Consider the following 15,949-nt stretch of genomic DNA (forward strand, 5'->3'; position numbering starts at 1 on the left):
TAACTGTTTATCTGAGGGGAGGGGATGTGTGGGTTGCACCAGATGTGTGATTGGTGATTTTATGCCTCCCCCTGGGAGTGTCCTGTTTGCATGTAACCTCAATAAAAGCCAGGCTGGGTGTTCCAGCACCTCAGACCTCATCTGACCCTCTAACTTGTAGCCTTGACTCATGTTTGTAGGGGACAGCTATAATCACTACAGGGATTGCTATGCTCTTCATACTCCCTTAGCTACTGAGCTATTGTAAGAGCTCTTGTTCCTGATCCTGCTTCGCTCTACAGAAAGAAGAGGTTCGCCTATTGGAACCTGGAGCCTGGTCGTAGGTCCAGGGCGCAGAGCAGACGGCGAGATACCAGCCCAGCAGCGGTGGTTCGTGGAGTTCGCAGTGCTTATGGTGGCTACGGTGCTGATGGTCCTTTGGTGAGCGCTAGGAGCATCCTTTTCTACGGTCCAACTTCCAGCCAGCCTGGAGGCAACCGTAACAACGCTGAACACTGTTAATGCTTTTCAAAGCATCGGATATCAAAGGCTTTGGATTTAATAGAATTTGATAGGTGGAGTGAGGCACAGAAGATCCCTAATTCTTCTCTATGTGAACTGTTTGATTGGTCCAAGACTGTCTCAACTAATGATCTCAGAAGGGGCAGAGCAGCCACTGGAGAGGAGACTGTCCTGGCGATATATGAAAGGTATGCTGAATGGCACTTTTTATTTTTATAATTTTAAAAGGAAAGTGCAAATTAATAAATTAATAATCTATGGTTAAAACTTAATATATTTAATTTTAGCCTTAGACTGTTCCTTTAGTTGCAACTAGTATAGTTCTAGGATATAGGATATAGATTCTTGCTGGTCATCTGTGCATGAACCAGGTCTATATCTGAATGTCCTTTTCCAATAAGACATACCAACAGGATCCAAGGTGTTAGAAATATGAGCATCAGGATGGAGCTACCATTGGAAGTCATGACATACAGACTGTGACGGACCGCCTGGCACCCCGACCGGGTGCCTCCGTCAGTTAATGCTCCTAGTGCTCACCGAGGACTCCAAGCACTCTACCCGACACCATCAGCACTGTAGTCCCCACGTCCAGCATTACAGCTTGGCTGGGAACTCGCCGTCCTCCACCCACCCTGGACCCAAGACCAGGATCCAGCTTCCAGTGAGTGAACCTCTCCTACTCCAGAGAGCGTAGCCGGAACAGCTCTTAAAAGAGCTAGTGATTATAATCCCAGGGGAGTATAGTGATATAGCAATCCCCAGGGTAGATACAGCCGTTTCCCCCACACCTGAGATGAGACTCTATGTTGAGGGTAAGCAGGAACTGCATTTTAATGGTGCCACACTGGCCTTTAATGATAATCCCCATGCAAGGGGTACGCCCACATGGACCTTGTTGGGGACTCCAACACAAAGACACAGATCAATAAAAACAGTAATTAAATGCATGACACTCCCATATACAAACACACAATCCCTACTCTCTGCCTGGGAGATAATTAGATCAGGAAATGTACTAATCTAATCAAATTATCTCTAAGCAGAGAAAAACACGCATTTTTAAAAAGTTTCTTAAAACACACAAAATCACCACAGTTACATCCCCTGATAGCCCTGATCAGTTCAGGGGTTCAGGAATTTCCTGGAAGTATTATTTTTGACCGACGGTGCACATGGTCCCATGCCCAAAACAGTTACAGAGAATTAGTGCTAACGGTCGGTCTCTCTGTCTGGAGTACAAAAGTACCTACTTCACATGAACAGAGCCTTTTAAAGTGCATTGGGCAAGGTATATTGCAGGGCCCATATTCCTGATGTAAGAAGCTGGCCAGCAGGCCCCTCCAAGAACCAGTGACAAGGTTACTTTCGTCACACAAACGTCCAGAAAGCAGCACTTTAAGTTCCAACCTCAGCCATGAATAGCTCTCATTTACTAGTCTATACCAAGGCCTGTTATATAATAGTAATACCTTTTCAGCTGTCATTACCTAATCCTTAAAAAATACCTATTTGTGCCATGTAGAGCTTCTGGCATGCAGTGTTCTTTATTTATACTAGTGCTTACAGCAAATGATCCAGCCTCTGCAATTCTAGTATGTTTAAATAGCACACAGGTTAGAACTCTGAGATAAATCAGTCACTGCAGAAAAAACCTGCATGAGAAAAACTGCAGTCTGTGTATGGTGGACACAAGTTCTCTAGGAATCAGTAAACGATAAAACAGAAACAACTTTTCAGCTGTACATTCCCAGGCACAGTGAAGTAGAGAGGGTTGGAAGGTGAAATCCACCATCAATCTCCTAAGTGGAACGCTGATTAAAACACCCTTACCCCTAGTAAAGAACTAAGAAGAACCAAGAAGAGGGAAAGGCGTCACCTTAACACACCAAAGTGTTTGTGATTTGAGCTAGTCCCTACACTTGGCTCTATCTTTGTGAGTTTGTTTATTTATATTTTTTATTACCATTTATTATTGTATATACTACACCAGGGGTAGGCAACCTATGGCATGTGTGCCATGCACGGTACTCGAGGTATCTTTGCACGGTACTCAAGGCTGCTGGAGCCAAACAGGCCTCTCTGGCCTATCAGGAGTCCCAGTAGTACTTCAGATATCTGCTAATACAAAAAGGTGGGGAGGGACAATCCTCAAATTATGCATTGCAGCACGTAGAGGAAGTGATCTCAGATCACTTCCTCCCAGCACTTGTATATGGGAATCCGCACTGGAGTAGAGCAGTGTGCAGCAGCAAGTTTCTACCCTTGACCTGTACCTGTCCAGCACGGTCCCCATTGGACCCAAGGGTGGTCACCCACACTGCTAGATATATACAAAGATGCAGAATCACCCTTAACTCATACAATCATACAAACAGCTCACACACAAACACACAGGCTGCACAAACGCAACATGACTAACAATTTAATTTCACGCACACAACACCAAAAGCAGCCTCTTCCATGCAATACCCCAAGGAGCCCCACCAAACACACAACACACTCAATTCCACAAGCAGCCCCCATACACAGCCGGCATTCATAGGTATCACACACAATACCACGAACTACTCATAAACATATACAATATAACAGCTCATATACGCAAAAACACCGATACAAGGCAACTGCAGAATAAATAACACAAGTAGAATACGGCAACATACACACCTTAATTTAAAAAAAAAATAGGACCGACGCGCTACGGGATATAACAATCTTATTTTGACACAGTACTGCTAAAAGGTTGCCAACCCCTGTACTACATCATTACATTTTTATTCTCTTTTTTTCCCCTATGTCAAATACGGAACTGTTTCTTACTGCAGCTCTTTACTAGGGGTAAGGGTGTTTTAATCAGTGCCCCACTTAGGAGATTGTGGGTGGATTTCACCTTCTAAACCTCCTTACTTCACTGTATTTATAATTGGGTGGACAGGAGAGATTTCAACATCAGTGTGGTAGCTGCTATAAGACTGACATTTCTGGTATTTGGATAAATGCCTATTTTGCACACAGAGCACTTTTACATTCTCAGGCAGTTTGAGTAGGACAACGTATAAATAGATAAAATTACAATTATGCAGTACATGATTTATAAGTTAATCACACAGAGGATAGTAGAGAACACATGAATCATTAGAACATAAGTACCCATGAATATCTACAGGGAGTGCAGAATTATTAGGCGAATGAGTATTTTGACCACATCATCCTCTTTATGCATGTTGTCTTACTCCAAGCTATATAGGCTTGAAAGCCCACTACCAATTAAGCATATTAGGTGATGTGCATCTCTGTAATGAGAAGGGGTGTGGTCTAATGACATCAACACCCTATATCAGGTGTGCATAATTATTAGGCAACTTCCTTTCCTTTGGCAAAATGGGTCAAAAGAAGGACTTAACAGGCTCAGAAAAGTCAAAAATAGTGAGATATCTTGCAGAGGGATGCAGCACTCTTAAAATTGCAAAGCGTCTGAAGCGTGATCATCGAACAATCAAGCGTTTCATTCAAAATAGTCAACAGGGTCGCAAGAAGCGTGTGGAAAAACCAAGGCGCAAAATAACTGCCCATGAACTGAGAAAAGTCAAGCGTGCAGCTGCCAAGATGCCACTTGCCACCAGTTTGGCCATATTTCAGAGCTGCAACATCACTGGAGTGCCCAAAATCACAAGGTGTGCAATACTCAGAGACATGGCCAAGGTAAGAAAGTCTGAAAGACGACCACCACTGAACAAGACACACAAGCTGAAACGTCAAGACTGGGCCAAGAAATATCTCAAGACTGATTTTTCTAAGGTTTTATGGACTGATGAAATGAGAGTGAGTCTTGATGGGCCAGATGGATGGGCCCGTGACTGGATTGGTAAAGGGCAGAGAGCTCCAGTCCGACTCAGACGCCAGCAAGGTGGAGGTGGAGTACTGGTTTGGGCTGGTATCATCAAAGATGAGCTTGTGGGGCCTTTTCGGGTTGAGGATGGAGTCAAGCTCAACTCCCAGTCCTACTGCCAGTTTCTGGAAGACACCTTCTTCAAGCAGTGGTACAGGAAGAAGTCTGCATCCTTCAAGAAAAACATGATTTTCATGCAGGACAATGCTCCATCACACGCGTCCAAGTACTCCACAGCGTGGCTGGCAAGAAAGGGTATAAAAGAAGAAAATCTAATGACATGGCCTCCTTGTTCACCTGATCTGAACCCCATTGAGAACCTGTGGTCCATCATCAAATGTGAGATTTACAAGGAGGGAAAACAGTACACCTCTCTGAACAGTGTCTGGGAGGCTGTGGTTGCTGCTGCACGCAATGTTGATGGTGAACAGATCAAAACACTGACAGAATCCATGGATGGCAGGCTTTTGAGTGTCCTTGCAAAGAAAGGTGGCTATATTGGTCACTGATTTGTTTTTGAATGTCAGAAATGTATATTTGTGAATGTTGAGATGTTATATTAGTTTCACTGGTAAAAATAAATAATTGAAATGGGTATATATTTGTTTTTTGTTAAGTTGCCTAATAATTATGCACAGTAATAGTCACCTGCACACACAGATATCCCCCTAAAATAGCTAAAACTAAAAACAAACTAAAAACTACTTCCAAAAATATTCAGCTTTGATATTAATGAGTTTTTGGGTTCATTGAGAACATGGTTGTTGTTCAATAATAAAATTAATCCTCAAAAATACAACTTGCCTAATAATTCTGCACTCCCTGTACATGTATGTGAAAGAGATAGAAGTGTACCGTATTTGTTTTATTATTATTTTTATTATTATTAAAATATTTTCTTGAGATTTATTTTGAATGTCTCCTTTTGCAACTAGAAAGTCATGTGAATTAAATTCAAGAAGAACATAGGTTTAATCTGGGTTAATAGCTATTCATTTGTTTATTATTATTCCTTGCTGCACATGTTCTGTGTTAAAATATATGTGTTAATTGTTTCTATTATTAATACATTTCATTCGGTTTAGCTTTTGCAGCTTTAATTTATTGTATTAATTTTCCTTCCATTATATTTTTTTATAAACTTGCAGTATAGGATCCCTGCCGGATTGCAGCCAGCATCTTTTTATATATTATTCTATCATTGTGGTTATAATAAATACAGTATGTACAGTTTTAATGGGAATATCCAAGCACCATAACTACCTATGCTCCTTGCGTAGATTATGGAGTAAAGTGATTCCTATCTCCTGGTACCATCATGTAATAAAAACAGTGATTTGAAAACAACTGGTGTAGCTGCAAGCCCACCTCCTTACTGAGACACAAAAAGGGGAAAACAAATGATTTCCCATTCCCATTGAAATACTTGTTGAGTGTGTGTCATGTGTCGTAGGGTGGTTGCATAATATTCTGGTCGACACCTAATCTAACTAGGTCTTTCACAGCTTACTATGAAAGGAATCGATGCTCAGCTGTGCACATATGTGGTGATGCATTATTGCTCTATTCACAAAACTATGAATGCAACTGTCAATTAAAGGAACACTATAGGGTTGGGAATACAACCATGCATCCCTGACCCTTTTGTGCTAAAAACACTATTTAGGTCACTGGCTTACCATTGCCCCCCTTAAATAAGATAAAAACTTACCTCTGTTCCAGCTCTGCGCAGGTCCACCAATGCTGGACCCACCCCTGCCCCCGATCCGCCTCCTTGGTTGAGATAATCAGAATTGACAATCTCAGCCAATCCAATGCTTTCCTACAGGAAATCATTGGATTGGCTGAGATTGTCAATTTTGATTATCTCAGCCAAGGAGGCAGGGTGGAGCTAAAAGCTGTGCAGGTCACTCAGCATCCCCTCTTAGTGCCTGGACATAATTTATTTTATTTACTAAACTGGGTTTTGTCAACCCCGGTCCTGATAAGAACCTGGATTCCTAAGTGTGAGTGCGTGTTCCTACGTTTGTGAATTACTTCAGTAGAAATAAAAGACATACTGACAGGCGTATTCAATAATGTGAGCATTTAAAATGTATGGCCAAAATAGAGAGTTTTCCCAATTTGACTATTTTGGCATTAAATTTAAAATTCACTTTGAAAATCGCACTTTAGTGAAACCCCCTAATAGTGTTCTTTTAGTGAAAACGCATGTTAGTGCTGTTTTATGTAATTTTGTTTTGATTACTTTTGTTTGTTATTTTTTCCTATTTGCATTTCATTGGTGGATTTCCTTCTAAAATGTTATGCATCTATTCTAATCTCGGATATTTGTACAGTAAAACATAAGAATTCAGGAATAATCTGCTTCAGTTGCGTTATATCATCATCAGTAATTTATCTTTTAGAGATTGATGTTTCCCTTTTGCAAATTAAGGAAGCCGATTAGCAGCTTGTAGTATCACAAACAAGCAAACAAACAAACCGGACAAACAAACAAACAAATAAACAGAAATAGGTGCGTGTTTCACAGAGATTTTTATTATAGTTTTGAAAGTTAAACTTTATGATATATTTAACTGGATAGTGTATGTATGTGCATGTGAGAGTGTGTGTGATGTAGTGGTCAAATCTTGATTACCTGTTTTTCCTCCATTTCTACTAGCCAAATAAATATGAGTAATTAGCCAGATTCCCCCCACCCCAAAAAATAACCCATACATCAATACCTTTGCAGACTGGAAGAGGTCCACTCCATTGTGATGGCTGACCCAATATGCACTTAATTGTGACTTCTCCCATCAGTTCAAACCCTTCATAGCACATGAAGGTGAGTGATTCACCAGGTAGGTAGAGTCTTTTGTAAAGAATTTGATAACCATTTTCCGGTAGACCAGGATTATCACATGCCAGGGACTCCTCAGCTGAAATTGTACAAATGCCACATTATATAAACCATATGACTAAACACTAAATGATTCACAGCATGCTTTGTGAATCACAATAGTAATAAAAGGATAATTTTCATGACTAGCAATGCCATTTTAAAACACTAGGTGGAGGCAAACATTCAAGCCGACTTTGCAATACAAATAATATACGTTGTACCTTCCTTTTGAATGTGGGAGTAAATTATAAGTGCAAAAGAAAGCTGTCAGATTTGCTGACTTTCTGACATGCAGACTGTATGTAATTCTATGGGTGTTTCCTCGCATTGATCTTTTTGACTATCTTTCAAGGCAACAAATACGATTTGACAGCTGCAATCGATGCATTCACTGGATCTGCTGATATGACAGAGGTAGGACTTTTATGAGTCACCTCCAAATAAACAGGTCCTTTTCCAATAACTGTGATTATCACTATTTCCTGGCGAAGGTACTGGAGGTAAACAAGGACGATGGGGTTTGTAGTCCACAAAATCTTTACTTTGAACAATATTAACATCGAGCATTCATAAAACTCATATTTAAATTTGCTCTGTAATATTATTATTATTATTGTTAGTATGTGTTATTTACAAGACTTTGTCATCATTAAACGTTTATTTCATTTTGAAATAGAAAAACGCTGTAGTTAATGTACTTTAATTGTCTTTGTATATTACTTTCTTCTCTTTTCTAGAAAAGTAAGCTTACTATTTCCACTGTAAGCAATACCAATCTTTAGTTGTACATTTCCCTCCACTTTATTGGTAGAAATCGTATAATTCCTTTTATTTGCTATAATAGTGATTATGCACTAAAGCAGTGGTTCCCCCTCCAGTCCTGAAGGTACGTCAATAATCTCCTTTGGTACACATTTGGGGAGTGCCTAAATCCTGGACTTTTGAAATACCTTGTGGTTTGGGAACCAGTGTTCTAGATATTGCAGGGGTTGTTGCCCTTCAATATCCATAAGCAGTGACAGAGCTATACTTAGCTGTACATATCCTGAGTTCAACACGGTAAGCAGAGTCTTAACCTAGTCAAAATCCTGACACTATATTCTGGTGATACCTTTTGAGGTTATGCTTATTGTTATCATCCAGTTTAACAGACCACCTTTCTGTTTCACAAGAACTCCATGTGCACAGTACGTTTCTATACACCTACGCTTTACACCATAAAATTCTCAACATTCCGCAGTTTAAGATGAACCAAACCTCAGGAGATAACACTACTGCTGAGCTACGCACAGAGTCAATGCAAAATCCTATTACCCTTACACTGTAGTTTAAATAGTGTTGTGATGCGGTTACGTGTATTCTGCAGCAGACATGAAGGTGCAGATCTATCATGCGGGGATTTTGATTAGTGAGGGCACAGCACTGTGTTCACATCCTGTGAAATGATGGCTGAACGGTGAAATGTTGCTAGAGATTTAGTTCAAATGTTAACTAATGTGACAATGCTTTGAAATAAATAACGAGGCTCTAATGATAAGCTTTTAATACCAAGCTGTAATACTCGTACCATGAAAAATCTGATCGATAACAATTTCAAGATCGAATATGCTCCCAAAATGTTTCATTAAATATAGTTTAGAAATATATTATGTTGACTCGTTCAACTCACTAAGGGAGCTTTTACGTCTTATACTACTACTAATATTGGATATTTTACAGGAGTTTAACTATTAAATTGGGAATTGAGGAAAATTAATAAGGGAATTACATATTTTAGGCCATGATAATAGAGCTACGAATATAAATTTGGAGAATATGTCCAATGTTATACTTGGAGAATATGTCCAACTGTTTTGGCATAAAATTTACTTTGAAAGTATATGTAGGCCTCAGGATCTTCTCATGTCAACATAGGTGGCTATTTCCTTTATACTTGTTGATCTCAAAAATCTAAAGATTTTTGATGATCAACTTGTGCTGGCATGGACATGTTCCATTAATGGTGGCATCTAGAGGTCAATTTTGTAAGGCATAAAATGACAAAGATTTTAGAGTTGTAGAGTTATATGCAAATAAAAGCCAACAACTGACAAAAAAAAAAACACAATAGACCCACAGTTGACTAGTTGATTTGGACTCAGTGGCGTCACTAGGGGAGTGCGGGGGGTGCATACTGCACCAGGGTGTGCATCAAAGAGGGGGGGTGACACCAGGGCCAGCGCGTCCTTTAGGGTGCACTGGCTCTGGGGGCACAGGATACGAGTGACCCGGCACTGTGCTCTTCCCTCCTGCCAGTCACTCTGAGTAGCGTGGCCTGTACGCCGCCTGGCCACACAACACAGGGAAGTAGGAGGCACACAAGGGAAGGGGAGGGGGGAAGAGGGGAGATACCACCAGGGGAGGGGAGGAGAGGGGAGAAACCACCAGGGGAGGGGGGCGAGAGGGGAGAGACCACCAGGGGAAGGGATGGAGAGAGACCACCGGGGGGGGGGGAGCAGAGGAGAGATCGCTAAGGGACAGTGGAAAGGGGGAGAACTCTAAGGGAAATGGAAAAGGGGGTGGGGGAGAGCACTAAGGGACAGGTGAGCAGGGGAGAGCACTATGAGACAGGAGGGGAAGGAAGTTTACTAACGGACACAAAGACACACAGAGGGGCTCAGGAGGGAGACGCACAGAGGGACCTGGGGGTGGGAGGGGAAAGACACACAGACGAGCCACAAACCCTCTCTTTCACACTACACACATACACAATGCATCCTTACATAGAAACACACAATGCATTCTTACACACACACACACAAACATAAAATGCATCCCTACTCACACACCGAAACATACAGTGAATCCTACACACACACAAAATACACCATGCTTCCCTTACACACTCAGTCTTACACACAATGCATCCATTACAGACACACAATGCATCACACACACACACACACACACACACACACACACAATGCAGCCCTTGCACACACAATGCAGCCCTTATATACAAAACACACAATGCATCCCTTATGCACACACAAACACACACTGCTTCTCTTGCACACACAGAAACACAATGCATCTTACACACACTTAATGCACCCCTTACACACACAGTACACACCTTGCATCCCTTACACACACAAACACAGATTCATACAATGCATCCCTTACACACACACACAGAAATGCACAATGCATTTCTTAAACACAAACACACACTGCATCCCCTACACACACATACACTACATCCCGTACACAAACTGGTATTCCTATACACTACATTCCATAAAACACACACACACATTACATCCTCTACATTAACACATAACATAGTAAGGGGCCTCAAAAAATGGAGCTGCTTCCTGTTCGTGGATTTTTGTGAGCAGATTTACAAACAGCCTCCAGAAAGCCTTTTCTACACCTGACCAGAGGAGCCAGATTGCAGCCTGAGTCCATCTTCAACATCTTGTCCTTATCTGGTGGTAAGTAGTCTCAGTAATCTCTAATTTACATTAGAGGGACACTATACTCACCAGAACCACCACAGCTTAATGTAGTGGTTATGGTGCCAATAGCCTGTTCCTGCAGGCTTTATAATGTAAACACACTGGCTTTTTTAGAGAAAAGACACTGTGTGTAGCACAGGTGTTAACTCATATGGCAGATCATATGGGTGGGGCATTGTGATGTCACATGGTGGACAGAGTGTATGAGGGGGCGGCAAATTTTTGTTTGCCTAGGGCGGCAAGAATCCTTGCACCGACCCTAATGGGATTTATGTTTTACGAGTTACATTAGTAAAAAAAAAACAAAAAACAACAAAACATATTATTAAGGGGGTTCGGGTGACACCGTGAGTTACCGCACCGGGTGACACCAACCCTAGTGACGCCACTATTTGGACTCTTTTTTTTTCGGTTTTCCTTCCACTGTTGTAAATGTGTATTTAATGACTTGCATATAGTATTTCACAATGTGTTTATCAACGACATAACAGAATAATTGAATTTCCTTATATGGTTACACTATCCACAAAAGGCCCCTTTATGAACGGCTGAATTCTTTACTGTGTGTATCTGTAAGAACAAATAGTTCTTGTCCAGTGTGGGCCAGGTAAATTACCAATACATATACTGCTGCTTAGTCATCCTGAATGTCTGTGCTCTAGTGCCCCTGTAATGATTGTTGGACTACATTTTTCATGCTTCTCTACCAGCTGATGGCAGACTTTCCATGGTATATTAAAAAGTGCAGTTTGTTTTTAGACCACTTGCCCCAGAAAATATTGCAATCAATTTAACATACAAACACAATGAGGGATTCTTGAGGTCCAGATTGGTGTGCCAGTCTCTCGGCTGTAGCATGTGAGAAGAGAGCTTCCTTCAAGCACAAAGCCTGTGTTGCAGGTATATTGAATAGTAGTTCCAACAAGGAGAACTGGGTCTGAGATTAAACGAGTAGAATGCTCAACTTCACCGGGGTCTGTGCAGTACATGACTAGAAAGTAAAGAGAGAATTGGTCCAGTTCAGTAAATTATTTTCATATAAAGTTACTTTTTTACTTTCACTAAGTAAACATTAGAATAATTTGTTCCCATTAAAAGAAGGGTCATGTAACTAATGAAAGTCAACGAGTTCATATAACAATATCAATATTAGTATATTTTACCCCCTCTCATGTGGGGCCACAGCTTAAAACCCATGAGAACTCAATAAAAACACTATTAACAGAGTATGATGGATATGAATACTGATTCGCATGATGAATTGTGGCAGTGCGGCACTCCAGATGCAGTCTGATGGAGCTGTTATCCATCTATATTTGTGGGACTTTGCAGCACAATAGTCATGACAATAAGAGATATTTAGCAATCAAAAAACTGTAGAGTGAAAACTCTGATAATACTCCATATTTATCTCATGTTAAATCTAAATATTTCTTATGAGATGAATGTAAACTAAAACAAGACATTCTAGCATTAATAAAGCCTTATTAAAAATGTCAGATTCTTACTATTCTGAATCATAGTGGGCTTTATTAGTTCAGCCAATCAATTAATTGTTCTCCTAATGTGTATTTAATAGACACTCCAGAAAGGGGAGATTCAAAAAAACAGTATTTTTTTTTCTTGCTCAGTATTATTTTATATTTTTTCGTTTTCATTATGGCATTTAACTCCCACACTAATGGCTAGCTTACTGGGAGACAAGTGTGAGAGAGAGTGCATAGTAACTAGCAACAAATGTTTAATGCATTTTCTGCCAACTCTTCTACAGAGCACTTAATAACAATAACTAGAACCAGAATGAAAAGGAGAGGAAAACAGGTAAAAGATGTACTGAAAAGACCCAAAACCCTCAGTACACAGATGCAACCTTGATTCAGTAAATTAGCCATTTTCAGAATGGCAGTGTAAACTGCTGCACTAAAATATCGACTTTGTTCCAAAAACAAACAAGGACATGGGTGTTCCCATTGATTCAGGATAAAAGAGGGTCTGCAGGTTTACTGTACAATCCATGCGTGGTGGGTGGGACCCTAATTAATTAAAGGGGAGACCTAATGTCCCCCCTGGTCGCTACCCATGAGTGGCAGGTGGGGACCTTAAATAAATACATAATTGGGGACTTAATGTCCCACCCCAGGTCCTCACCCATGAGCTTCAGGTGGGGACCCTAATAAATTAAAGAGGGGATCTAATGTCCCCTCTGGTCCCCACCCATGAGCAGCAAGTGGGGACCCCAAATAAATAAATAATGGGGGGGACCTAATGTCCCCCCCAGGTCCCCATCCATGACAGGCGGGTGGGGGCCACAAATAATAAAGTGGCTTGGGGACCCCTAGTCACGCCCCCTCCCAATCAAAATACCCTACCTACCCCCCTCACCCTAATAATAGTGAGGAGAGGGGAATAAACTATCCCTGTAAAATAAAATGTCATACTTACCATTTGATGTCTTCTTTTCTTTTCTTTCTTCAGCCTCAAAAAAAGCCAAAAAAAGTCCATAATACGCTTCGCAACTATTAAAAAAAAAAAAAAAACAGAGCACAAAAAAATATGCAGAAAAAATAAATAAATCAGATGGTAAAAAAATAATCCATCTTCACCCATGGAGGGCACGACGCAGAATGAGCTCCGTAGGATGGGGAAAGGCTTATAAAGCCTTCCCACACCCTGCAATTAGGATCAGAATGATCTGATTGGTTGGTTTAAGCCAACCAATCAGAGTGCTCTGACAGGTAAATGAAGAGACTGACAGGTACGTCTCTACATTTACCTGTCACAGCACTCTGATTGGTTGGCTTGAAATCCAATCAATCAGAGTGCTGTGTAATTTGACTCATAACACTGTGATTGGTTGCTTTCAACCAATCAGAGTGCTGTGACAGGTAAATGTAGATGCACTATGTCACCCCCATTTTAGTGATTTATGTACCCCACCAAGGGGAACACGGGGGGACCTGGGCCAGGTCCCTCCTTATTGAACTAGCGACTGGGCAACAGTGACTAGTCCAGTCACTTTTAAATGACAGTGGCTGCTCACTGTTTAGGCGACATGCCCCTACTCGCAGCATGCCACGAGTAATGGTATGCGGGAGGATTTAACCTGTCATACTGATTTATAGTTGGCTTTTAGCCACTGGCTGCTCGCTGTCATTTAAAACTGGATAAAAATGTATCCTATATAGAAGTGTAAAGAGTACAGTAACAGTATGTGCAAAAAGTAGATATTTAGGTTTAAATAGCTACTTTTTCATATTGCAACATTGGTATAGTTTTTGCTAGGAGCATGCTAGGGGCATGCAGGAGGATTTAACACGGGGGGACCTGGCACAAGCAGGGGCACATGGGAGGATAGCTGCCCAGTCACTAGTACTTTTAAATTTGTTTAGGCGACATGCCCCTAGTCGCGGCATACCGGAGGATTTAACCTCCCTTTTATCAATATTGTGGGTCATAGTGACCCCCATACTGATTTATATTTAGTTTGAAATGACAGCGAGCAGCCACCGACATGCCGCGAGTATGGGCATGCGGGAGGATTAAACCTCCCTTTTATTAATATTGTTGATGCAGGGGGGTGATAGGAATAGTTATTTATTACAAGGAGGGAGCTGGTAGCTTTTTTTTTTTTATGGTTTGCAGACAAAATTCAGGATTGCCGAATTAAATTTTTATTTAGTCCGAAATCATTCGTACGGAACCGAAATTTCACTGGTGCACATGTCTACCATTTAGCTCACTTTTTTTTATAGGTAAATTATTTATGCTGAAAATGCCTTACTTAAAATAATTTGAGATATATTTATTTGGAATGGAACCTTTAATGTTCATAATTGGCAATAAGATCATTCACTTTTTGATAAAACGTAAACACTAAAAGCACCAAGTCAACTTTAGCTTAACCCCTTAAACGACCACTATGGTGCCAGGAAAACATACTCGTTTTCCTGGCACTATGTAGTCCTTAGGTGGCCCCCACCCTCAGGGCCCCCCTTCCGCTGGGCTGAAGGGGTTAAAACCCCTTCAGCCACTTACCTTTCTCCAGCGCCTGGCTCCCTCGGCACTGGTGACCTCTCCTCCTCCTGCCGACATCAGCGCCAAATGCACATGCGCTGCAAGAGCCGTGCGCGCATTCAAACCACCTATAGGAAAGCATTACTTAATGCTTTCCTATGGACGAAACAGTGAGAATCGCTGAAGCGGCAGGGATAGGCAACCTTCGGCACTCCAGATGTTGTGGACTACATCCCCCATAATGCTCTTACACCCATAATGCTGGCAAAGCATCATGGGAGGTGTAGTCCAAAACATCTGCAGTGCCGAAGATTGCCTATGCCCGCACTAGAGGTTGGATTAACCCTCAGTGAAACATAGCTGCAGGGTTTCAGCTGCAGGGTTAAAACTAGAACTGAAGTGGTCTGGGTGCCTATAGTGGTGCTTTAAGGACGACGGGCGTTTTATGCCGTCCTTGCGGGTTGGAAGTTCTAAAAGCCGCATGGCGGCATAGAATGTCCCCGCCTTTTTTTGTACTCACCTGGTCCCTGTCGATCCCCCTCCGGCAGATTTGGCCCTCCAGGCCATGTGATCGTGGGGTCCTCACGATCACATGGTCGGACTAGATGTCTGCAATCTCAGGCAGTCCCTAATATGCCTATAAAAAGTTTAAAAGTTTAATAAAGTTATAAAACAGTTCCTAAATTAAATAAAAAGTACTGAGATTTAATATATATATATATATATATATATATATATATATATATATATATATATATATATATATATATATATATATATATATATATAAATAATTATATAAATGAGTTATCATGGGTCATTTTCTGAAGGAACGAGTAAAAATAGTGGAATTTTATTCTCAAAATGGCAGGTCCATTATTTTGATGCAAAAAGTCACCAAGAAAACAATTGGCAACACACTGCGCCATGAAGGACTGAAATCCTGCAGCGCCTGCAAGGTCCCCCTGCTCAAGAAAGCACATGTAAAAGCCCATCTGAAGTTTGCCAAGGAACATCTGAATGATTCAGAGGAGAACTGGGTGAAAGTGTTGTTGTCAGATGAGACCAAAATCGAGCTCTTTGGCATCAACTCAACTCGCTGTGTTTGGAGGAGGAGGAATGCTGCCTATGACCCCAAGAACACCATCCCCACCG

General features: G+C 41.2%; 1 protein-coding gene across 1 annotated transcript in view; it reads right to left on the reverse strand.

Annotated features, from left to right (window-relative positions):
* Nucleotides 1–15,949, reverse strand: part of SEZ6L (seizure related 6 homolog like) — a 332,693-nt gene that overhangs the window by 20,220 nt on the left and 296,524 nt on the right. Inside the window, exons 13-14 of the mRNA XM_063454639.1 lie at nt 11,580–11,771; nt 7,123–7,317 (exon numbers count right to left, since the gene is read on the reverse strand). Of these exons, the coding sequence (XP_063310709.1) occupies nt 7,123–7,317; nt 11,580–11,771 (387 nt within the window). The remainder of the gene's footprint in view (nt 1–7,122; nt 7,318–11,579; nt 11,772–15,949) is intronic.

The sequence above is a fragment of the Pelobates fuscus genome, chromosome 5 (genome assembly GCF_036172605.1).
Source record: "Pelobates fuscus isolate aPelFus1 chromosome 5, aPelFus1.pri, whole genome shotgun sequence".
In the NCBI taxonomy this organism is placed as follows: domain Eukaryota; kingdom Metazoa; phylum Chordata; class Amphibia; order Anura; family Pelobatidae; genus Pelobates; species Pelobates fuscus.